At 37.5% G+C, this 24,638-nt stretch overlaps 1 protein-coding gene and 1 non-coding gene across 3 annotated transcripts in view; one reads left to right on the forward strand and one right to left on the reverse strand.

Annotated features, from left to right (window-relative positions):
* Positions 1 to 256: 256 nt before the first annotated feature.
* NT5C2 (5'-nucleotidase, cytosolic II) overlaps positions 257 to 24,638 on the reverse strand; it is a 102,664-nt gene continuing 78,282 nt past the window's right edge. Inside the window, exons 4-19 of one of the 2 annotated variants that reach the window (XM_087432533.1) lie at positions 22,675 to 22,792; positions 21,766 to 21,861; positions 21,417 to 21,440; positions 12,455 to 12,546; positions 12,259 to 12,316; positions 11,137 to 11,230; positions 10,455 to 10,508; positions 8,549 to 8,632; positions 7,605 to 7,646; positions 6,416 to 6,523; positions 5,837 to 5,903; positions 4,957 to 5,127; positions 3,419 to 3,470; positions 3,241 to 3,301; positions 2,918 to 3,094; positions 257 to 1,733 (exon numbers count right to left, since the gene is read on the reverse strand). In XM_087432533.1, coding sequence (XP_087288659.1) covers positions 1,500 to 1,733; positions 2,918 to 3,094; positions 3,241 to 3,301; positions 3,419 to 3,470; positions 4,957 to 5,127; positions 5,837 to 5,903; positions 6,416 to 6,523; positions 7,605 to 7,646; positions 8,549 to 8,632; positions 10,455 to 10,508; positions 11,137 to 11,230; positions 12,259 to 12,316; positions 12,455 to 12,546; positions 21,417 to 21,440; positions 21,766 to 21,861; positions 22,675 to 22,792 — 1,532 coding nt within the window. In that variant the 3' untranslated portion in view covers positions 257 to 1,499. The remainder of the gene's footprint in view (positions 1,734 to 2,917; positions 3,095 to 3,240; positions 3,302 to 3,418; positions 3,471 to 4,956; positions 5,128 to 5,836; positions 5,904 to 6,415; positions 6,524 to 7,604; positions 7,647 to 8,548; positions 8,633 to 10,454; positions 10,509 to 11,136; positions 11,231 to 12,258; positions 12,317 to 12,454; positions 12,547 to 21,416; positions 21,441 to 21,765; positions 21,862 to 22,674; positions 22,793 to 24,638) is intronic. The other variant, XM_087432534.1, reaches the window with a different exon arrangement.
* On the forward strand, positions 19,719 to 19,840 carry LOC147916883 (small nucleolar RNA SNORA32). The gene has a single exon (XR_015552639.1). It is a non-coding gene; the product is annotated as a small nucleolar RNA SNORA32 (small nucleolar RNA).

Below are 24,638 nucleotides of genomic sequence, written 5' to 3' on the forward strand. Positions count from 1 at the left end.
CGAACTTACTAAGTTGTGTTCCCTACTATAAAGTGATTTTTAAAAAAGAAAAAAAAGCCTTACCTCCCAGTCCTCTACCAAAACTTTCCATAAAAAATTGAGGCCTATTTAAGTGCTATAAATTTAACCATTGATTAATCATGCTGGACTACATTTCCTTTAAGAGAATGTCAAATTGACATCACTAAGCCAAACCTCATCCCACTTGAAGAACAATAGTTATTACAGTTGTATTACAGGAAGGAGTAAAAATCAGTATTATAAATATTATACTTTATTGAATTCTAGAGCAGCTAATCTACCCTCCCACGCTGACCAATGACAATAAGAACAGAAAAAATATAAGAAGTTTAAAGCAAGAGTATACACCACTGTTAAAAATGTTTTAACAACTTTCACTGTACTGGTGAGCAGTTAAAATACCCTAAAGTATACAGCAATGATCCTTTCTTGTTCAAAACAACAAGAAGTCATTTCACTTGGGATTCTGAAGTGAATTTATTCACACAGATTGTGCCCTTTGCTTTATAGTAAGGTTCTGGCTTACAGAGCCCTCTTCCCATCCTCTAATGCTCACTCTGAAATACAGCAATCAACCCTACAAGATAGAGGAGGCTGGAATGGGGTAGCATGAGCCACACTACGTAGTCCACACTAATGAATTTTAGTCACTTCTGCTGTAATTTAAGAAGGTTCCTCCTTTTCTTTTCAGGGGGCTTGCTCCCTTGTCTTCTTTCAGCTACATTCTTCTATAGATTTATCCCAGACGAAAAAATGTTTTTGGATAACATAAGCATTTTTGCTATCCATCAAAAAAATGTAGAAATGGATGAAGACTTTTGCCTCAAAATGAAATCGTTGCAGTCCATTTCAGACCAGCCCTATAGCAAGCAGAGAACAGTTCTGCAAAGCCAATGACAGACAGCAGCCTTACCAGAGTTACTGAGGACACTTCAAGGCTTGTAAAAGGAACCTTGACCTTAACAGAAAACTACATATGATAATGGAAACAATATATTTCACCACAGATATACAATACTGTGTAATGTACTGAAAAAGATGAATTTTGGAGTAAAAGCACAATTTGTAACATAACAGTATTTTTGGATCACCTGTTCCCATCCTCCTTTTCTCTGAGACCCTGCACCACCCTTAGTGTATCCAGATACACTACAACATAATGATGATGAAACAAGACAAGGAAACAGTGTCACAAGCCACGATGGAGCCATCTGCATGCAATTCAGCCTGGGTTTACCCTTACTTTCTTCCAATACATTCTCCATTACTATTTTGAACCATCTGCAAAGAGTACAGACACACAAACTAAAACAAAAGTATCTCCCTATGATTAGAATATTTTCAAGTCTTCAGAAATTTTCCAGATCTACCTTTGAGGGAGCTCCCCTCCCCCGACCAGAACCCAAATAGGAACATCCTTTTCTCCTGTGAGTCCTCTAAACTTGTTTAATGGGTGCTCAGAGTTTTGGTTTTCCTCCTTATTCTTCTTCTTCCTCCTCCTCATCATCATCTTCATCATGGCAGTGTGTAATTTCTTGGGGGGCCAGTGGGAAGAGGTTGGGAGGTTTAATCTCGCTAATTGACCGTGTCAACTGATGCCGCTTATAGTCGGTATCTTTGAAATCCACTGACGTGCGGTTCCGGGTGGCAAGTGGGGACTCCATCTCATTGATGTCTACATGTGTGTGCTCCACTGTTGATTCATGAGGCATCTAGAACAAAATCAGAAGCTCAGAAAGCAGGTGGAGCAAAATAGCTGTTTCCCAAATCGTAACCCCTCTCACTCTGTTAGGTGGCCATCCAGAGGAAGGTCTATAATGGACCAGAGGCCACGCCAATTTAGATACTGAAGTATCTTCCTGGAACTACCTAGAACTGCCTATCTTCTCTCTTCCCAACCCTCAAAACTCCGCCCAGATTGTTTACTATAGCCTGAAACTGGTAAGATGGGAAAGAAGAGATTCTTACTTTCTATTTCACAGCAAAAAACAGTCCTGAAACATAGATCAGTATCAGAACACGGAAATATAAAATCCTCATTTCTCTCAATTAGTACTAACAGAAAAGGAAGTTCTTTGCCATTCAAATAACTTTATTAATAAGTCGATTTCAGAGAGTAAAGTTATACTCTATAACATTCTATCTTGATCATACTTTCTCTTTTTTGTGCAACCACGTTTTGCACATTAGAAAGAAATGATCTAAGGGCCAGCCCAGTGGCACAAGTGGTTAAGTGCGTGCGCTCCGCTGCAGTGGCCCAGGGTTCGCCAGTTCAGATCCCGGGTGCGCAGTGATGCACCGCTTGGCAAGCCATGCTGTGGCGGTGTCCCATATAACGTAGAGGAAGATGGGCATGGATGTTAGCCCAGGGCCAGTCTTCCTCAGCCAAAAAAGAGGAGGATTGGTAGATGTCAGCTCAGAACCAATCTTCCTCAAAAATAAATAAATAAATACATAAATAAATAGTTACATGGCACCTTTAAAAAAAAAAAAAAAAGGGGGCCAGCCTGGTGGCACAAGTGGTTACGGGCGCGCTCCGCTGCGGTGGCCCAGGGTTCGCCAGTTTGGATCCCGGGCGCGCACTGATGCACTGCTTGGCAGGCCATGCTGTGGCGGCGTCCCATATAAAGTGGAGGAAGATGGGCATGGATGTTAGCCCAGGGCCAGTCTTCCTCAGCAAAAAAAAAAAAAAAAAGAAAGAAAAGAAAAGAGGAGGATTGGTGGATGTTAGCACAGGGCTGATCCCCTCACCAAAAAAAAAAAAATCACACACACACACAAAAAAACAAAGAAATGAGCTAAAACCTCCTGTGCCATCCCACAAAGCTGGTTGCAGATCTCAGCCTTAAGAGTGTATCTTAACTGTAAATAGTAGCTTAAGGTTGGATTAACTCACCAAGACGTGGGCAGCTCTGAAGAGGTAGCTGAATGGGTAATATAGCAAATTGATGAAGGATGCTGCATAGAGATCAGCATAGCGCATCACCTGACTAGCAAAGAGGGTCTGCCGGGAGCCACTGCGAAACAGGCTTCCCATCATCCCATAGCACATGTCCATGTCGTGAGTTACTTTCTAAAACAAAGAATGAGATTGAGTCTCAGCTCATTCAACAAATACTTATTGAGCACTGGCTATGTGCCAGTCCCCATATAAAATCAAAACTATGAAAATCACTTAAACTTATTTTCCAAGTTTTCTCCCAAATCCCATTTGGATACCTTAATACGTCTCTGGATGGAGCTAATGTCTGGGCGCTCATTGCTGCTGCTGTCAAGGTGCCTGAAGACAAAAGAAAAATCCAATGAATCTCTAGAAAGGACATCTCTTACACCTAGATCGACTCCCAAAAAGGTAGATGGTTTTTAGGGAAGAAATTTTTAGAATTAGGAAACTTACTTGTAGAGTTCAGCCAAGAAAACATCCAAGCTCTGAAGTTCTTCGAAAAGTGCTAGTTAAGGTTTGGAAGGAAAAGAAAATGTTTTAAATAAATCAAATAAAAAGCATCCAGTTTTTAATTGCTGCTGAAACTAAATTAAAAGGTTACAGACATGACTGAAAAGTAAAGTTATAAGTGTATAAAATGACTTCCTCTTCCCTCTTCAGAAAACCCACTGATGACCTGCTTTGAGTCTGGCGGCAGGTGAACGCAATTTCCTCTTTAACTGCCTTTCCTCCTACTTAAACACCACTGATTAAAACTCTCCCTTCCAACTGGATGCTGATTCTGAGCTTTTGTTACAAAGTGCCAATTCACACCCCAACTTAGGTGTATCAGCAAAGCAAGTGTTAATTCTATTTTCAGATGAAAGAATGAGAATTAGGTTGACTTGTCCAGAGTCACAAGTCCAAGAATTAGAGCCAAATCACCTAGATTTCTAAAATTTCATAGGTGGAAAGTTGAAAATGTGGATGAAAGGCTAGCCAGAAAATCCCACTGATAAGTACAAACAATAGCAACAGCCAACATCTGTTGCATGCTTTCTATGTGTTCCAGTCCTTCTCAACCTGGGTTCCCCAAAGAGAATTAAGCCCTAACGTATCCATTGTATATAACAAATTTTATTGTCTACCATTTTTGGGAGAACTGAGAGTCATTCCAATCATGTTCTGTGTTCTGTGGTTCAGACGAGGAGCCTTGGTTGAGAAGGGTTGTTACTTCTAGCTTCTTTATACACACATTACCTCAGTTAAGTCTCATCAGCTTTATGAAGCAGGTATTATTATCCTCATTTCTACATTTGAGGAAACTACGGCACAGGATGTCTCAGTAACTTGCCTAAGGACATGAAGATACTGAGAGGTGGAGCCAGGCTAACTACCTGAGGCAGGCTGAGTTTCTGGAGGCAGTACCTTTCACCACACTACAGGTGATGCCAGCTAAGAAAGGACTGGTTGGAGAACTTATGTGTCAAACGTCTTTACATGACTAGATGCACAGCTCAATTCAGTGTACGCAGTGCAGCTCAGTGCAGAGAATGCAATTTGGCCTCATTCTGTACTTCTCAGAAGAGCAAATAAAAAACAGCAGGAGGTGATTAACACTCAGAGCCATCAATGCCCCAGAATCACAGATATGGGGGGTAGCAGAGGGACTGGAACTAGCAGGCATGGTTGGACAAATGTGGGACTACAGACAAAAGTGGAATTCAGTTTAGTTGCTGCTGTAATATAGCTCAGGACAGTAACCTTCTATACTTATCCTTGATGGGGTTCAAGAATAAGGCTGAACAAGATAACCTCCATATTTCTTCAAATTCTGGAGTTCCAGCTATATGGTAAGGAGGTATCCAAATATCAGGTGCCATTCTTTTGACTACCTCTGCCCCCCTGCATACAAAGTGATGGTTCTTCAAAGAGGATTGATTCACAGCTGGCCATTTAGATACAAACTAGCTATGTCAAAGATTTATAAAATAAGAGTAATGGCTCCTTACAACTCTTATCAGTCCAGACATGCAGCTCTTGTGCAAGTTCAGGAATCACCAAGAAAGTTCGCCACCCTTGTCGTTTCTTTGATTTTAAAATGTCCCCAAAAATGTGATCTCCGATATACAGAATGTCCTTGCCCTTGGCTCCCAAAAGATCACAGATTGTATCGGATGAACCTGAAACAGTGGAATGAACAATGAGAAAACAAAAATGTCTCCATATTAAAAACCAGTCTTCCAAGTACCATAACACCATTAAATACTGTGCTGATTAATTTTATTCCTATAATTATGCGAGGAACAGACTAGAAAAAGGGCTCAACTTTCTTAAAGACAGAGACCCACTATTGTCGTTTTTTCATCATTCTTTTTATTGCCTTTAAGCCAAGGCCTTCAGCTCCATTGTCCTGATCAGAGTTCCTGATCACCAAATCCAAGAACAACAAAACTACATCTCAACTTAGCGAATATAACCCTCAAAAGTACCACCACCATTTCTTATCAAAGATCTGCCTTTAAGTTGGCCTTGTTCAACTGTTTCTCACTCCAACAAAGTATGTGTCTGTGTCCATAGGGGCTCCTTGAAAACCCCTTTGAACCACCCCAAATGATTCCAGGACACTGAGAAAAAGCCTCCAATAGGTAAAAGAAGGATGGGGAAAAACTGATCCTTTCAGTGAAAATCAAATATTCATTAGGACATACTAACAACTCAAACTTATTCTCCGTGACTCCTATAACATTAGTAGGTGACTCAAGTATTTACCTTCAGTAGATGATATCTAGAGAATACTAAAAAATATATGTGGCACTATGCCAGGAGGACACCAAAGCTTTCATAGTGAGGTCTGAGCAAAGACACTAAATAGGGAAGTCTGTGACTCACCTCCTGAGTAGACAATGCCATGCTGTAAGGGGCCTGTGTAGGTACCAATTTTCAGCTTGCCAGTTTTCTGTGAGAAGAGAATATGGACTTTGTAATACTTTATCATTCTATCACAATCTCCACCCAAAATGCTACTGGGCTAGGTAGCCAAATGAGCGGCACTTTTGAATTATATTCTTCTGAATTATCTAACTATCTCAATTAAGACCAAAACTCTTGGGCCGGCTCCGTGGCTTAGCGGTTAAGTGCGCGCGCTCTGATGCTGGCGGCCCGGGTTCGGATCCCGGGAGCGCCCTGAGGCACCACTTCTCCGTCCAACGTGAGGCCGAGTCCCACGTACAGCAACTAGAAGGATGTGAACCTATGACATACAACTATCTACTGGGGCTTTGGGGGGAAAAAACTGAATAAATAAAATCTTTAAAAAAAAAAAAAAAAAAAAGACCAAAACTCTTAATTTCAAAAGAGAGATATGGCTAATAAGTTAAAAAATACCTGTGTCCTTAGGGAGAGTAGGAGTGGGGCAAGGGGAAACATGAAGGACAATGTGCTAGCAGATAGATCATCCTCTCAACTTACAGTATCCACCTGACGCAGTACAGTGCCTTCTCCAAAAAAGAGTGGTTTCCGTGCATCCACCAAGATCAGGTCAAAGTAGGACTGCCATGGTCGATGGGAGCTCCCAGGCTGATGAAGGAGAAACAGCAAAAGCCAAAACATCACTCCTAACCTTAAGGCACTAATTATTTAATCTCACTCAAGGTATGTAGAAATATGAAGCACAATCAGAAGATCCTACCATTTTATTAAAAACATACTGTCTTATTAAAAATGTAAATAATGACTCAATCTACATTTTTAAATCATTTCATCTACTACTTATTAACTTATTTCACAGCTTTAATATATGAAAGAAAGTCTGCTCCCACTCAAAGGGGCTAAGGAGAGATACAAATCAATACTCAAGAGATAGATTAAGAAAGAGGCAGATCAGCATAAGTGAAGTATACAAACTAACATGAAACTACTATTAGGAAATTTTACTGTTTATATTCTCAGAATGATGGCTCTACGTACACAATGGCCTTTGGCTCATATTGCAGGCTCATCACAGCACTAAAGTAGAAGTTATGCCTATTAAAAGTATTTCCATCCTGAAATGGAACCAGGGCATTCACCTTCTAAGGTCAAGCTAAAGAGCACTGCATACTGTGCTTTCGGGTGATCTCAAAACAGGGACATTTACCAACATTTATTCAAAGAAGCCTAGGACTAAAATTCCACAAGTATGTGACTAAGTTCAGTGAGTATTCCTTAAACCTAAGAGTAGCCATACTGCAGGAATGAAGACTTCTCTGCTAAATATCAAGGTTAACTGTTCTCTTGGCACAAAACTCAGCAGTAAGTTAACAGCAGATTCTAGAAGTTGTCAAGGATATACACATTTTCTCTGTTTCTTTTAATCAGATATGTTCCTCAACCTGAAAATTCCTTTCATTGCCACACAAACTTAACAATGCTGCATAGAACTTGTTGGGCATAAAATATTCTGATCCCATCCTACTAAATACCACGTGAAATCTCTTATTTCTGTCTACTAAGTTTTCAAATTGCTAGTGACTTTAAATTATACTAGCCCCTGCATTACTTCTAATGTTAATGAAGATTTCTGAATGAGTCCTGACCAATTCCTTACCCTCAATATTCCAAGACGGTTAAATGCATTCACTATTACTAAAACAATGGTCTATTAAGTTTCATATAGTACCTTGGGGCCATGTGGGAAATCAAACAGGTAAGTCATAATTTTCTGGAAAAAAAACATCCAACATAAGGTCCATATACTACTACTGCAAAAGAGATATATAACACCTAAAAAAATCACACGCAAGTTTTTTATAAGACATATCTTTTTCAATATAGGATTCATCACATTCTTGTTTCCTCTAAAGTTTATGAAATCATGACAGTGGAAGCCAGAAATTAATGCTTCATTATAACAAACAAACAAAAGTTTCTGACATTCTCAGCAGGGCACAGGCTTCTTCCAGGCAATGTTTTTGTACAGATTCATCCATATATCCCTATCCAATTTTCCTAGTGGACTGGAACACATATTTGGAGGTAAGGGGCATCGATTTCTAAATCAACATTTTACATAAAGAGGATTGGGGAGCACTGAGAAACTTGTAACCATCTTAGCAAAAGGAAGATGAGGTTAAGGAGTTAAATCGGCTTTTCTACATGGTTTAATCATGGCAAGAAAAATCTAAGTTAAGAGGTAGTAAATTCTGATGGCAAGAGTCAAAACATCTTTGTACCATCTACTGCTGTCTGATTCTCAACAGCAGGGAGGGCAGGTACACATGTGCAGTAAAGGGTGTGACTGCTCAAGTTTATATAAATGATGCACTAAAGAGACACAGAAGCCATTTGAATCAGCACAAGTGTTTTAACTCCAAAATTAAAACTTTTAAGTAGCCAATTATAAGCAGGGACAATAGTCAAAAGAAATGTTTAGAAAAATTTCAGAACCACTCTGATATAGTCCTTATCCTACATATTTTTGTTTTTTTCACTCTGCTTTCAAAAGGAAATCAAGAAAATCTACCCTCACTTAATGAACTACTATCCTCCTCATTATCTTCACAGTTATTTAGGCCAAAATAATTCCTCTGTATAAATAAACCAATATGAATATTAAGCACTTACATCTGTATATTTATAGTCACTGTTGGTGGCAAGAAATACTTTCCCTACTTCCTTCATCCGGCTCAGAAGCAAAGGCAGTTTTCCCTGAAATGTAATATGATTATGAGCAAAACACTAAAACACAAATATATTTTCATTTACACTGTGGAATAGTCATATACTAGACTTTTGTCCACTGAAGTAGGAATAGGAGATGCCCTTTAAGGGTTAGTTGGTTTGTTTCAGAATTTTCCATTTAAAAGACCACACTATCACTATGCATGAATTATGTAATTAACACATGTAGTATACATGGTACATTTAACATATAGATTTATATACAAAATGATACATATAAATGATTATATGCTTATTAAAAAAAAATCTCTACCTTCCTATGTCTGCCTCAGGAAAGAGTTTAAATTATCTTGTAATCTCTTAAAGTATGTGAATTAGATATGTTAAAGATCAGGAGAAGCTGATTTTAAACATCACCCACAAAATACTCTACATGGAGAGTATTAGATATTGCTTCATTGTGTATACTTTTGTTCTATAAAACACCTTGTAGAATGAAATGACGTGTGTGGGATGAAACCTAGAAATGCCCAGACACACCTGCAGATACTTGAGGAAATTCTAATTCCTGATGTGACCAGAAAAAAAACCAGCTTTTCCTTCTCCCACAGTAAACTGATTCCTTCACTCAAATTCTCCTGGACCACTCCTGAACTCCTCAGTGCTCTTTCTTGAAACAACAAGGATAGAGGTGGGAGTGGAGGGGAAACAGGAGGTACAACGACTAAAAACAATAAGAAATCTTTACCAAAGTACTTTGAGAAAATATGGCATTCTGCTACTTTTACTCTGTATGAAAAGGAAGAATTATCTCATCTTAGGGCTGTGTGTGTATGTGTGTGTGTTTACTTTTTATTTTGAAATAATTTCAGACTTACAGAAATGTTCTGAAAATAGTACAGAGGGTTCCCATATATTCTTCATCCAGCTTCCGTTAATATTAACATCTTAATCTCACATAACCACAGTACAATTATAAAAATTAAGAAATTAACATTGGCACAATGCTATTAACTAAACTACAGATTTAAAAAAAATTTTTTTTTAATTTTATTTATTTATTTTTTCCTCCAAAGCCCCAGCAGATAGTTGTAGGTCATAGCTGCACATCCTTCTAGTTGCTGCATGTGGGACACGGCCTCAGCATGGCCGGAGAAGCAGTGCGTCGGTGTACGCCCAGGATCGAACCCGGGCCGCCAGCAGCGGAGCGCGCACACACAACCGCTAAGCCATGGGGCCGGCCCTCAGATTTTTAAAAATTTTATGTTTTCCACTGATGTCTTTTAAGGTATTTTAAAGCTTTCCTCATCATTCCCTGTTGATAGGTTAAAGACAGTTTAAATAACAGTCGTATGTATGTTCATTTTTTAGATGATCTAGTGTTGTGATTATGATTTGGGTTACATTTAGCTGTGACTCCTGGCTTTACTACTTACTAACTGTATGAACTTAGGCAAGTTATTTAATCTCTCTATTCTTCAGTTTCTTCATCTATAAAGCAGAGGTAATAATACCTAACTCAGGGTTATATGGGAGATTAAATAGGATAATGCATATAATTACTTAGCACAGTGATGTGTGCACACAGTATCCACTCTAGCTGCTATTATTATAATTAGAGCTAAAAGGACAAATGAAATACTGGGTCTTCTTGCCTATCAACAAACAGGAAAAACTGTACTAAAACCTATGCTCTGGCTGAAACTCTTGGTGATTATACTCAGCACATATTACGCTAAAACAAAGAAATATCTTCCCTTGTCCATTTCATTATAAATATGCTTGTTATTCATTTCCCTAATAGGTAAAATAAGCTACCATGCAGGTCTATTTTCCCCTTATTACTTACATCTTTGACTACATACTTCTCAAGATTTTCAACTGTCTTTTCCTTAAGGGAGCCCTAGGGGAAGAAAGAAAAGAACAAAATCAGTTTTTAACAGTTGATAAGAAAAATTGTGTCTACTATCAACCCAAATGCATTTCTTAAGTATTTACCAATATGGAAAAGTAGATAAACTAGAGAAGGCCAGAATAAAGCAGCAGGTATGATTTGCTACAACTCTACCTTCAAAATGTATTCAAAATATAAAACTATTTTTATTTTAAACTAGAAATCAAAAGGCATTTCATATTTTATTCAGTAAAATTTATAGTAAATGTAATATTAGTTAATGTTATTAGCCAAGTGAGAGGTATTTGGAAAAAACAAATGAACCATAATCATCCTCAAAAGATGTGGTAAATATAATCTTAACACTAAATCTCATCTAAGTGACCTTGGGAAATGCAAACTGAAATAAGAGCTACAAGTCAAGCACCACCACTGAGGAAAGATCAGCATTACCTCTGAAAGCAGGACAGCCAAAGACAAGAACAAAAGTATTCTAGAGAGCTAGCACTAGCGGGGGCGAATCCTCTTCTTTTTAAACAGAGGCAAAAAATCTGCTCTATTTGCACTTGGAAAGTTAATGCCAGACCATGAAACACATGCCAGAGAATGAGCAGGTGAAGAAGCAGCTCCTAGGTACCTTGTAATGAACCCAGTCAACAGCATCTCTTACATCCTGAAACATACTCCGGTAAGACATGAAGAGGTCCCCATCTTTAAATCCTGTTTCACAGCTACAGAAAGATGAAAAGAACATGACAGGGAATCCAAAAGAGGGTAAATAAAATGATATCAAAATTTCCCAGGGGACCCAAAGTTTCCATTATCACATGGATAAAGGCTGTGTCTAATTAGGAAAATAATTACTCCCTAATGAAAATCCATTTTGATGACCAGAAATGACTAGTATTCAATGGAATACAATAATTGTGAACAAATACAAAGTGATAGAAGAACATACTGAATGGAAGCTAAAAGGCCAGTTCCAAAAATATCAAGTTCTTTTATTCATCACTTTTAAGAAACCAATTCCCATCAAAGAATCATTTAAAACTTAAAATTGGTAATTTAGGTCCTCTCCACTCTGACTTTTCTGATGTTGTCTGTAGGTACAAAGGTATTGCCTATCTTCTATTTAGCTCAGTGACTTAATGCTCTGCCAAATTTAGTGCCTTGAAGTGGATAATGCCTACAGAGGATAAGAAGTTAGCAAACTGGCATATATGGCTAAACCTTCAGCATACAATTCCCCCTAAAAAGGAGAGGATAACTTGTTGAAGACTTAAGCAAAATTTTACTTCAGGGAGATAAACAGTATTTATTCCACAACCAAATCTTGCTGGGCCTGGTAATGAAACTAAATTACCATCCCTGAATGGCTCCTGGGTAGCTGCTGTGAAATGAGTTGGGGGGTTTTAGTGTAATTCTGCTTGGACAGATAATCATCACACAAACCTCCCACTCAGTTGTCACAATTAGCACCTCTGCTGGCCGTCTTCATTCCCAGGAGAAGCCAATCAGAAGTGGTCCCTTCCAAACATGGCTGCAGCACACTGGCAAGGAGAGGGGCCGTGTGGGAGGTGAGAGCCTGCATGGAGCTGCTGGCGCTGTCCCATCTCTCAGGCTGGCAATGTTGCATCTCTCACTAGCACTAAATTCACTTCAGAAAAGCAGAAAAGACCTACAATGGCCAGTTCTCTAAAACCCTGCACATTAATTTTAAAAAATCAATTGGAAAAAGAAAATTATAGCATATACATACCTGGTGTATCTGGGACAATTAGTAAAAAAATCTACTAGGCAGGCCAACAGGTAGGTCTCTGAAAAAATGAAGAATAGATATTCATAAGCTATAAATGAGATAATTCAAACTTATTTCATTATCTCCCTTGAGCAAAGACAAATGATCATGGAAAGAAGGGAAAGCATCAGTATATGTAAGCATAGAATGAGTCTACCTGGTAGGTTGAACAGTGTGTTCAGAATGTAAAATCTTTCAGTGTCGTCTCGTTGGATAAACTTATTTGGATACTGCTCTCTAGTTTCTGGTCTGAAAGAAAAATTTTAAAATGAACTGACATTCAAAAAATTTACATTATAATAACTGTGAGAAATACTCATCATTGAAAAATTCATTCAAATATTTTGGTGGCTACATGCAAGGCAGGGTTCAAAATATTACACGTGAGTAGCTATGAAGATGAATAAGGTTTGGGTTCCAGCCCTTAAAAAGTTCTCAGTCTGGTAAAGGAGGTGAGTCACATAGACAATTATAACAAGGAAAAATAATCACTACCACAAGAAAGGTGGAAAGAGCTATGAGAAAACCGAGGAAGGGGAGACTATTTCAATTCACAGGGCAGAGAGAAGTACATGTGGAAGTGAGGAGAGGAAAATCTAGGAAGGATTCACGAAAGTGGTGGCATATGATCCGGTCCTTAAAGGCTAAGTCAACCAATTCAGAAATGAGTCCAATTTGGGTAGACATAGGGGAGCAGAGAAAAATAAAAGCTAGAAAGATGAATTGAGGCAGATCATGCTATTGTTCTCTTACTTCATTCAGGGACAATAGAGTGCCACTGACAGTTTTTTTGTTTTTTTTTTAATTGATGTTTTAATAGTTTTTAACATTGTGAAATTTTGGGTTGTACATTTTTGTTTGTCCATCGCCATATATATGACTCCCTTCACCCCTTGTGCCCACCCCCCACCCTCACTGCCCCTGGTAACCGCAATACAGTTTTCTCTGTCCATGTGTTAGTTTATATTCCACATATGAGTGAGATCATACAGTGTTTGTCTTTCTCTTTCTAGCTTATTTCACTTAACATAATACGCTCCAGGCCCATCCATGTTGTTGCAAATGGGACGATTTTGTCTTTTTTTTTTATGGCTGAGTAGTATTCCATTGTATATATATACCACATTTCCTTAATCCAGTCGTCAGTTGAGGGACACTTAGGTTGCTTCCACTTCTTGGCTATGGTGAATAATGCTGCAATGAACATAGGGGTGCATAAGCCTCTTTGGATTGTCGATTTCAGGTTCATTGGATAGATTCCCAGTAGTGGGATGGCTGGGTCATAGGGCATCTCTATTTTTAATTCTTTGAGGAATCTCCATACCGTTTTCCATAGAGGCTGCACCAGTTTGCATTCCCACCAGCTGTGTATGAGGGTTCCTGTTTCTCCACATCCTCTCCAACACTTTTTTTTTTTTTTTTAAAGATTTTATTTATTCATTTTTTCCCCCCCAAAGCCCCAGTAGATAGTTGTATGTCACAGGTTCACATCCCTCTAGTTGCTGTACGTGGGACTCGGCCTCGGGTTGGACGGAGAAGTGGTGCCTTGGGGCATGCCCGGGATCCGAACCCGGGCCGCCAGCATCAGAGCGCATGCACCTAACCGCCAAGCCACAGAGCCGGCCCCCAACACTTGTTTTTTGTCTTGGTGATTATAGCCATCCTAACGGGCGTGAGGTGATATCTTAGTGTTGTTTTGATTTGCATTTCCCTGATGATTAGTGATGTTGAACATCTTTTCACATGCCTATTGGCCATCTGTATATCTTCTTTGGAGAAGTGTCTGTTCATTTCCTCTGCCCATTTTTTGATCGGGTTGTTTGTTTTTTTGTTGTTCAGTTGTGTGAGTTCTTTATATATTATGGAGATCAACCCCTTGTCAGATGTATGTTTTGCAAATATTCTCTCCCAGCTGGTGGGTTGTCTGTTCATCTTGATTCTGGTTTCATTTGTCTTACAGAAGCTCTTTAATTTGATAAAGTCCCACTTGTTTACTTTTTCTTTAGTTTCCCTAGTCTGGGTAGGCATGTCATCTGAAAAGATTCCTTTACGACCAATGTCAAATAGTGTGTTGCCTATATTTTCTTCTATGAGTTTTATAGTTTCAGGTCTCATCTTCACGTCTTTGATCCACTTTGAGTTAATTTTTGTGAATGGCGATAGCAGATGGTCCACTTTCATTCTTTTGCATGTGGCTGTCCAGTTTTCCCAACACCATTTACTGAAGAGACTTTCCTTTCTCCATTGTATGTTCTTAGCACCTTTGTCGAAAATTAGCTGTCCGTATACGTGTGGTTTTATTTCTGGGCTTTCAATTCTGTTCCACTGATTGATCTGTGTGTCTGTTTTTGTACCAGTACCATGCTGTTTTGATTACTATTGCTCTGTAGTATGTTTTGAAGTCAGGGATTGTGATGCCTCCTGCTTTGTTCTTTTTTCTTAGGATTGCTTTAGCCATTCGGGGTCTTTTGTTGCCCCATATAAATTTTAGTATTCTTTTTTCTATTTCTGTGAAGAATGTCATTGGGATTCTGATTGAGATTGCATTGAATCTATAGATTGCTTTAGGTAATATAGACATTTTAACTATGTTTATTCTTCCAATCCACATGCATGGGATATCTTTCCATTTCTTCATATCATCATCGATTTCTTTCAATAATGTCTTGTAGTTCTCACTGTATAGATCATTCACCTCCTTGGTAAGATTTATTCCTAGGCATTTTATTCTTTTTGATGCAATTGTAAATGGTATTATCTTTTTGTGCTCTCTTTCTGTTAGTTCATTATTAGCATACAGAAATGCAACTGATTTTTGTAGATTGATTTTGTACCCTGCAACTTTGCTGTAGTTGTTGATTATTTCTAATAGTTTTCCAACGGATTCCTTAGGCTTTTCTATATATAAAATCATGTCATCTGCAAATAGTGAGAGTTTCACTTCTTTTTTTTTTTAATTTTTTTTTTTCCCCCAAAGTCCCAGTAGATAGTTGTATGTCATAGCTGCACATCCTTCTAGTTGCTGTATGTGGGACGTGGCCTCAGCATGGCCGGAGAAGTGGTGTGTCGGTGCACGCCTGGGATCCGAACCCGGGCCGCCAGTAGCAGAGCGTATGCACTTAACCGCTAAGCCATGGGGCCGGCCCAAGAGAGTTTCACTTCTTTGTTACCTATTTGGATTCCTTTTATTGCTTTTTCTTGCCTAATTGCTCCAGCCAAAACCTCCAGTACTAGGTTGAACAGCAGTGGTGAGAGTGGGCAGCCCTGCCTCGTTCCTGTTCTCAGAGTAATGGCTGTCAGTCTTTCCCCATTGAGTATGATGTTGGCTGTGGGTTTGTCATAAATAGCCTTTATTATGATGAGGTACTTTCCTTCTATTCCCATTTTGTTGAGAGTTTTTATCATAAATGGATGTTGTATCTTGTCAAATGCCTTCTCTGCATCTATTGAGATGACCATGTGGTTTTTATTCTTTGTTTTGTTGATGTGATGTATCACGTTGATTGATTTGCGGATGTTGAACCATCCCTGCGTCCCTGGTATGAATCCTACTTGATCGTGGTGTATGATCTTTTTAATGTATTGCTGTATTCGGTTTGCCAATATTTTGTTGAGGATTTTTGCATCTATGTTCATCAGCGATATTGGCCTGTAATTTTCTTTCTTTGTATTGTCTTTGTCTGGCTTTGGTATCAGGGTGATGTTGGCCTCGTAGAATGATTTAGGAAGTGTTCCATCTTCCTCTATTTTTTGGAATAGTTTGAGAAGGATCGGTATTAAATCTTCTTTGAATGTTTGGTAAAATTCACCGGAGAAGCCATCTGGTCTTGGACTTTTATTTTTTGGGAGGTTTTTGATTACTATTTCAATCTCTTTACTTGTGATTGGTCTATTCAGATTCTCCATTTCTTCTTGGTTCAGTTTTGGGAGGTTGTATGAGTCTAAGAATTTATCCATTTCTTCTAGATTGTCCAATTTGTTGGCATATAATTTCTCATAGTATTCTCTCATAATCCTCGTATTTCCATGGTATCCGTTGTAATTTCTCCTCTTTCATTTCTAATTTTATTTACTTGAGCCTTTTCTCTTTTTTTCTTAGTAAGCCTGGCTAAGGGTTTGTCGATTTTGTTTATCTTCTCAAAGAACCAACTCTGTTTCATTAATCCTTTCTACTGTTTTTTTGGTCTCAATTTCATTTATTTCTGCTCTGATTTTTATTATTTCTCTCCTTCTGCTGACTTTGGGCTTTGTTTGTTCTTCTTTTTCTAGTTCTGTTAGGTGTAATTTAAGGTTGCTTATTTGGGCTTTTTCTTGTTTGTTAAGGTGGGCTTGTATCACTATGAGTTTCCCTCTCAGGACTGCTTTTGTTGCATCCCATATGGTTTGGTATGGCATATTTTCATTTTCGTTTGTTTCCAGATAGTTTTTGATTTCTCCTTTAATTTCATCAATGATCCATTGGTTGTTCAGTAGCATGTTGTTTAATCTGCACATTTTTGTCACTTTCCCAGTTTTTTTTTCATGGTTCATTTCCAGTTTTATAGCATTATGCTCTGAAAAGATGCCTGTTATGATTTCAATCTTCTTAAATTTATTGAGGCTTGCTTTGTCTCCCAACATATGGTCTATCCTTAAGAATGTTCCATGCGCGCTTGAGAAGAATGTGTAGTCAGCTGTTTTTGGATGGAGTGCTCTGTATATGTCTACTAGGTCCATCTTGTCCAGTTTTTCATTTAAGTCTACTATTTCTTTATTGACTTTTTGTCTGGATGATCTATCCATTGATGTAAGTGGGGTATTAAGATCCCCTACTATTATTGTGTTGCTGTTAATGTCTCCTTTTAGGTTTGTTAATAGTTGCTTTATGTACATTGGTGCTCCTATGTTAGGTGCATATATATTTATAAGTGATATGTCTTCTTGGTGGAGTGTCCCTTTTATCATTATATATTACCCTTCTTTGTCTTTCTTAACCTATTTTATCTTGAAGTCTACTTTGTCTGATGTGAGTATGGCAACACCTGCTTTCTTTTGTTTGCCATTAGCTTGGAGTATTGTCTTCCATCCTTTCACTCTGAGCCTGTGCTTGTCTTTAGTGCTGAGATGTGTTTCCTGGAGGCAGCATATTGTTGGGTCTTGCTTTTTAATCCATCCTGCAACTCTGTATCTTTTGATTGGAGAGTTCAATCCATTTACATTTAGGGTAGTTATTAATATATGAGGGCTTAATGTTGCTGTTTCGTCACTTTTGTGTTTCCTTTGTTTCTTGTCCCATTTGTTTCGGACTGCCAATTCAGTTTGGTTGTTCTGTCTTATGACTCTTCTAGTTTTCTTTTTGTTTATCATATGTGGTTTTGTTTTGATTATTTGTTTAGTGGTTACCTTGAGGTTTGTGTAAAAAATCTTGTGTATGAGATATTCCATTATCTGATGGCCTCCTATTTCCTTATACTAAGTCAATTCAATCACTTTCCTCTTCCCCTTCTAAGTCGTTCTTGTTATACCTTATTCTATCTTGTGTTGTGGTTGTGTGTTTACAATGATGAGGTTAAATTTATTTTTGGTGAATTCCTTCCTTTGATCTTTGATTTTAGTATTTAAGTGGTTGCTAACCTATTCCGGTAAAGATCTACTATTTTTCTGAGTTTATCTACCTATTTTTCTCCTTGCTCCAAGCTTTGTATTCCCTTTCTCTTTTTTTCAGGCCTGAGGGCCTTCTTGAGTATTTCTTGTAGACAGGGTCTTGCCACTGACAGTTTTTAAGCAGAGGCTAAAACCATCAGAGCTGAAGTGTAAAAATATTAAATTAGTAGCAGTTTTAGATAAAATGGAGAAAGAAATGTAATGTGTTACAAATTCTTCCTATCCCTTTGTAATGTGACTTTGCAGTTCCTCTGATTAAGAGGCTCAGTCTGTTTGTCCATCCTTGAGTATAGACTTGATCAGCTGCAAATGGGATCCAAGCAGAAACTGAGAAAACACTGTATTGTGGCTTGCCTACTCTTGCTGCACTTGGAACTCTGAGACTACTATGTATGTGAATGAGAGAGAAGTAACCTGCTGGAGAATAAAAGGCTATATGCCGCAGTGAGGCACCCCAGCCAACAGGCTGCCAACTGCCAGACATGTGAGCAAGGCCATTCTAGATCAGCTGAGCAACCCCAGAACTGCCCAGCTGACTCGCAGAATTTTGAGCTCAATAAAATGTTCATTGTTTTAAGCCACTAAGTTTTGAAGTAATTTATTATGCAGCAAAAGCTAACTGACACAGAGACAAAAGACCAGGAAATCAGTTAGGTGGTTATTGCAGTAGTCCAGATGAGAGCAGTAGGGGCCTGTCCTAGAGTGGTGGCAAAGGAAATTATTATAGGGAAGAATGTATTCACGAGATTGCCGAGGTAAAATGAACAAGACCAGGCAATGATTGGACGTGGCAGACAGAAGACATAATTGTCCAAGATGATGATGCTCACACTAAGTTGTCTCTGAGAGGGTAGTGGTACCATTAAGGGAAATATGAAAACAAGATAAGAAGTAGAGGTAAAGGAGGTTTATGTTGGATACATTAAGCTCAAAATTAACAGATTTTTATAGGCAATTAGGAACAAAAGTCAAGAACTTCAAACAGAGATTCAGACTTGAGAGATAACTGGGATCATCTATGCCCAGGTAATAGAAGAAGTCAAGAAGACTATTAGAGTAGATGAGGCCACTTAAGAGTGCAGAGAAGGAAGAGAAGACTGAGACTAGAACCACAGAGAACATTTAAGGTTTAAAAGAAAAAAAAACAGTGAAATGGATAGAAGTTGTTAGAGATGCATGAGAAGCTTGGAGAGTGAAATGAAGCACTGCAAGAGGAAGAAGGGGATAGTATTAATAAAAGTATTATAGAGAAATCAAAAAGGAGAAAGACTAAAATATAAAAATATACAATTTTCATGGTGAATATATTGAGATTAACTAATCTAAATAGAGGACATCCAATTTAAAGTTCATACTCAGAGTAACTTGGGTAAATTCCTGCTTGAGTTTGTTAACTACAAACGGCATAAACTCCAGTAAAATCACATTAGCTCCCTGTCTTAAGTCACTCATCTGAAATAAGAGTTCCCAATAAAGAATAACTTTGTAGAATATCTCATCTACTAGCCTTGCAAGGTTCTCTGTAATGAAAATTAAGGTGGAAGGAAATAGTAATGATATGCTTTCCTCAGTCAGGTTAGTAAGATGACATTGTCCCCTTAGATATAATATGCTTTCCTATTCCCTTCTTCATTAAAGAGTAATTCTTTTACATAAGGATGGTTAACAGCTATTTTTTAGGCAATTAGAACCCAAACTGACTTATAAATACAGTTAGCAATTACGCTTTGTTTAAATTAAGTGTCAAATCATATTAGTATATATTTAACATAAAAATTTGGTCATTACCTAGGCTTTTAGAATGCAGTTTCTCATTTGCCATGGACATGACCAGAAAAGAAATTTCGCATTACGTTTTTTTTCTGCTACCTTGCTAGCATTCAGCCTATTGGGAACATTTTAAAAATAAATAAATAAAATTTAAAAATTTGAAAATTAATTCGGGGGAGGTAATGTATCATCAAAGAAGGAATGCTAGATTTGGAGTTGGGAGGAAAAGTTATAGTACAGACTACTGCTAACTTTCTGCGACGCAGAGGATAAAGATTTGAACTCAATGTTATCCTATTCTAAAACTTGAAAAGACTTTCCCATTGTCCAAAAACGAGGTCCCAAATCATTAGCAAGGCATGTAAGGTGATGCCTGATAGAGCCCTGACTTCCCTCCAGCCTTGACCACCACTATACTTCAGTAACTCTCTCTTTCCCTCCCTCCTCAGTCTCTCTTTCTCCATGGGCTTTTCCTTTTGACTCAAAAGACTGTACAGTGCTAAGTGCTGTTTGAATGATTCTGCATTAACTCATAAATGACTTATTTTTGAAACACTATTAAATGTATTTCCAAAGGAGCTATTTGGAAACTTCATTGGCTTACTTGGGGGAAGAAAGGAGATCTGTAGATCTTGAGTTAGTAAATCTAATTATAGTACTAATTTATAGAAGTGATTCTCTTCCTTTTCTTCTCTGACTACCCCTCCCTCCATAACATAAAAACTCCTTTTCTGACAGTAATAAATTGAATCTTGGTTCATCATCATTGGGATTCTGAATTATAGTGACAATATCCATATATGAAATAGCTTAGGTTGCTAGTACTATCTGCAATCACTTCACGTTCTAAATCCTGCCTCCTGATATTTGTGGATCTTGAACAAACCCCTCACGAGATGAACAGTGAAAGAAAGGCAGATATAACCATGGCCTGCCCAGATGTGTCAAGGTGAGGTGTTTACTTCACACTGTTCTCACTATGTATATTTGGGCATCTTTGAGCCTGTGTGATGACAGCTGAAGAGTTTTGTATCAGATACTTCAGTTCCAAGTAGGGCATTGCTGTGACCTCAGATTTAAAGAAAATTGGTACAGTTTCAGTTAATCTGTGCCTCTTATCACAAAAGGTATTTACCAAAATGACACTGTCTCTAACAATTTAAATGTAGACAGTGGTTTTTACTACTTTGCCATTGAGAATAAATAATATATGGAAAAGTTACACAAGAGACTGACATGTATCCTATTTTGGTTTTAAGAGTTGCTCTGACCCTAATAGAGTGCTGGTAGTAAATTAGGTAGTATAATAGTAGAGAAAATGTATAATCATAAAGCCACAATTACAGAAATCATCAAATTGTGGCATTGTGATTTTTAAAGAAAAAATTAGAATGTTTTACCAAAAAATAGTACATACTAAATTTTATCTGCTGTTTACTAGGGTGGAAAGTCCAAATTAGTGAGAAAAGTGGAAATATTCTGATTATGAAAATAAAGCCTATCCTTATTTGTTTTAAGTATTATCATCCTGTATTCATTTTTAACCCCATGTTTTAAAAAATTTTAACCACGTGATCAAAGATCTGAAGCGTCAAAGATCTGAAGCTACTCATTAGAATATAAAAACTAATGTATTAGCTTTTAAAAATCTTAGTCATTTACACTGCTATAGTTTTAAATTTTTCAAAACACTTTTATGTACATACCTCTTCTGAGCAGCTACCTGAGAACTGTATTAAAAAGGAGAAAATAAAAATCTTAGAATTTCAAATAAGTCAAGGCCACTATAGTTCTTTTTGGGCAAGTTTCAAGATTAGTTTTTTGGATGCTGTATAATTAGAAGGCACTTAATTTAAACAAAATGTAACTGCTAACTATAAGTCCATTTGGGTCCTAACTGCCTAATAAATAACTATTAAGCAGCCTTATATAAAGGAATTGCTCTTTAATGATGAGGGAATAGGAAAGGATATTACATTTTAGGGAGATGATGTCATTTTCATATTGTTTGACTATGAAAACACTAGAAAGAGGCTAAAGGTTCTTTGTACTCACCCCCTTATGAAGTTAAATCCATGTGCACAGACCAAGAGATTTCCATAGGCATCAACTTTCAAAAGATTTCCATATAGCGTGTCAAAGACAAGTCCCCTATGTGAAAGTGAAGACATTATCAATAATGCAAATTAACACAGGCAATAGATAATCTTAGGTAGTATCACTCAATCACCATGAACCAACCTCATCTTATTCAAGCTTTATGGCAACTCAAGTACGTCCGCAAACAATATAACCTTAGAGGCTAAAGTGAGTGAATAAAATCTTAAAAACTAATCACAGAGCAACTAAAAATTATTTACTGTCCAGATAAATAATCACAACTGTTTTCTATAATCAAAGTATAAACTATAACTCCTCTTAATACAGCTGGTTCCATTCTAAAACAGAGTCTTTTAATTTCCTTGGACAACTGAGCAGGCTTGTATTTCCCTCTACTAGATGTATATGGTACATATACAATGGCATCTCAAATAAACATCATCTTTCCTAATCTTAAATCTTTCTTATCAAATCCAGAAATGCAAACTGCCAAGAAGGCTCCTGATTACCAAGGTAAGTGTATTAGCAAAACATGTAACTGCTCTCCAATAGCTAAAGGTAGGAGCATCTGTGATTACTGCCCATCAGTTTTAATAATCCCTTTTCTTTCCTATAAATAGATCTTCTTCAATAACAATAAACTAAGTTCAATTCAAGAACACAAAAGATATGGTGTACATGAAAAGTCTATGGTAATTTTAGAATCATCAGCAACCAAAAAAAAACAAAAAACAAACAAACAGAGAAACCCCAAAGAACCTTTTGATGTATTTTTTTTTCTTTTTTGGTCAGGGATGCATTTGGAATTACTAATTTTGAGCATAGAGGGAGGGGTCTTAATCCAAAAAAATTTTGAAAAATTACCTGGTAGGGAATGTAGAATCATAAGCAAAGCTGAGCAGCTCCTGAGGATAGCCAATAGAAACTAACCTCTCCACAGTAAGCTCAAAGCCAAGGGACTCATACTCCGGGGACTTGTACACTGCACAAAGAGGAGGTTTTCATTAAAAGAATAGCCAGTTAAAATAGAAGACAAACGAGCAAATTTCTACTTTCCCAATTCCTCCTTCTTCCTAAATCTGCCATTTTTCTTCTTTTCCCTCAAACTCCATGTTTTGTACTGCCCCAAGTAATCAGAGAACTCAACTGTTAGTCTGTGGAAATAGGTCATATTATAGTAGGAGCAGCAGCAACAAGATGAACTATCAGACATTTCAGAATAGTTCCTTCATTCTTAGGAAACCTTATCCAAACACTTTTTTCTCTTTATCTATTATTTCATTCCCACAACCTAAAGGCAGAAAAAAAAAAAAAAACCCTAATATGCATGGCTGGGATATTACCCATGAGAATATAAGTAAATAGAAAACAAGGTAGAGAGGTCCTTATATGTTGAAGGCTTCACTGATGTGCTTAATTGGTGTAGGAATCCTTCAAAATGAGCTTTTTTAAAAAACCACTCTATTTTTGGAATTCCTGCTTGCCTTGGTAGTTGCTTTACACTGCTTCTCCGATCAGCATAATTCTGTTTATCAGGATTCACTTGTTTTCTTATCAGCCCTAACAATATTACAGCCATCAAAATCGCATTTTACAAGTTATTACTGCAATATCAACCATAAAAAGACAGTCTGAGACAATTAGGGAAATCGGGATGTGAACTGGGAATTAGACATTAAAGAATTATGACTCATTTTATTATATGTGATTATGGAAGGAGGGGAATATGCAAGTGTATGTATAATATTATCTGCTAAAGAAGCATACTGAGTTTGTTATAGGTGAAATAAAATGGATTTTAGAATATGGGAGTTTCTCTCTACTATTGTAATGTCTGAAATTTTCTCTGATGAAAAAACTTTGTAGAATCATCACTGCAGTTCAGCATAAAGAAAATGTTCCTTTAAATAGGTTTCTTCTAGGGCCGGCTCCGTGGCTTGGCGGTCGGGTGCGTGCGCTCTGATGCTGGCGGCCCGGGTTCGGATCCCGGGGGCGCCCCGAGGCACCGCTTCTCCGTCCAACGCGAGGCCAAGTCCCACGTACAGCAACTAGAAGGATGTGAACCTATGACATGCAACTATCTACTGGGGCTTTGGGGGGAAAAAAACTGAATAAATAAAAATCTTTAAATAGGTTTCTTCTAAATGAAATGTTTAGGTAAGCATCCTTCCATCAGTCTCTAGGAGCAGGTAAGCCATATTAAAAATAGAAATAAAAAATAACGAGACCTGCAATCTTGCTAGATGCCAAATGAGGCAAAAAAAACCCATTCTTTTGTTACAATCTCATAATAATGCAACTACTATTATTATAATATTATAGTTCTGCTATCTACAATTAATATATACCCTATGGCTCAAATGGATTTTTCATTGCAATTAGTCTGCCTATCCAAGTTACTGCTAAATTTTAATGAGTACAATTCAACTTTCCCTTTCCAAAAGCAATCCTTTAGAATATATCTGGAAATACCAGATTCAAAAAACCGGTAATACTGGCTGCCTCCACAGAAGGGAACTGAGTGGCTAAGAGACTGGGGAAGGAAGGAGATTTTCATGTACCTCTTCTGTACCTTTAAAACTTGTAACATACTAATGTATTTATCTATTCTCTTTAATTAAATTGAAATTTTTAAAAGCAATGTAAGCTTTCAAAATTCTTTAATAAACATTTTTAATAAACATCTTTAATAAACATATTTAAAAAGCCTAAAACTTTTAAGGTCCTTTCAGGAGATGCTTGAGTCTCATCTCATCAGAACAATGCCAAAAGCAGCTGTCATTTCTTTCATTGTCTCAGGGGTAACAATAATTTAATGCTAATGCTAA

This window comes from Ceratotherium simum, chromosome 6, assembly GCF_057802395.1.
Source record: "Ceratotherium simum simum isolate JZ-2026a chromosome 6, ASM5780239v1, whole genome shotgun sequence".
Lineage (NCBI taxonomy): Eukaryota > Metazoa > Chordata > Mammalia > Perissodactyla > Rhinocerotidae > Ceratotherium > Ceratotherium simum.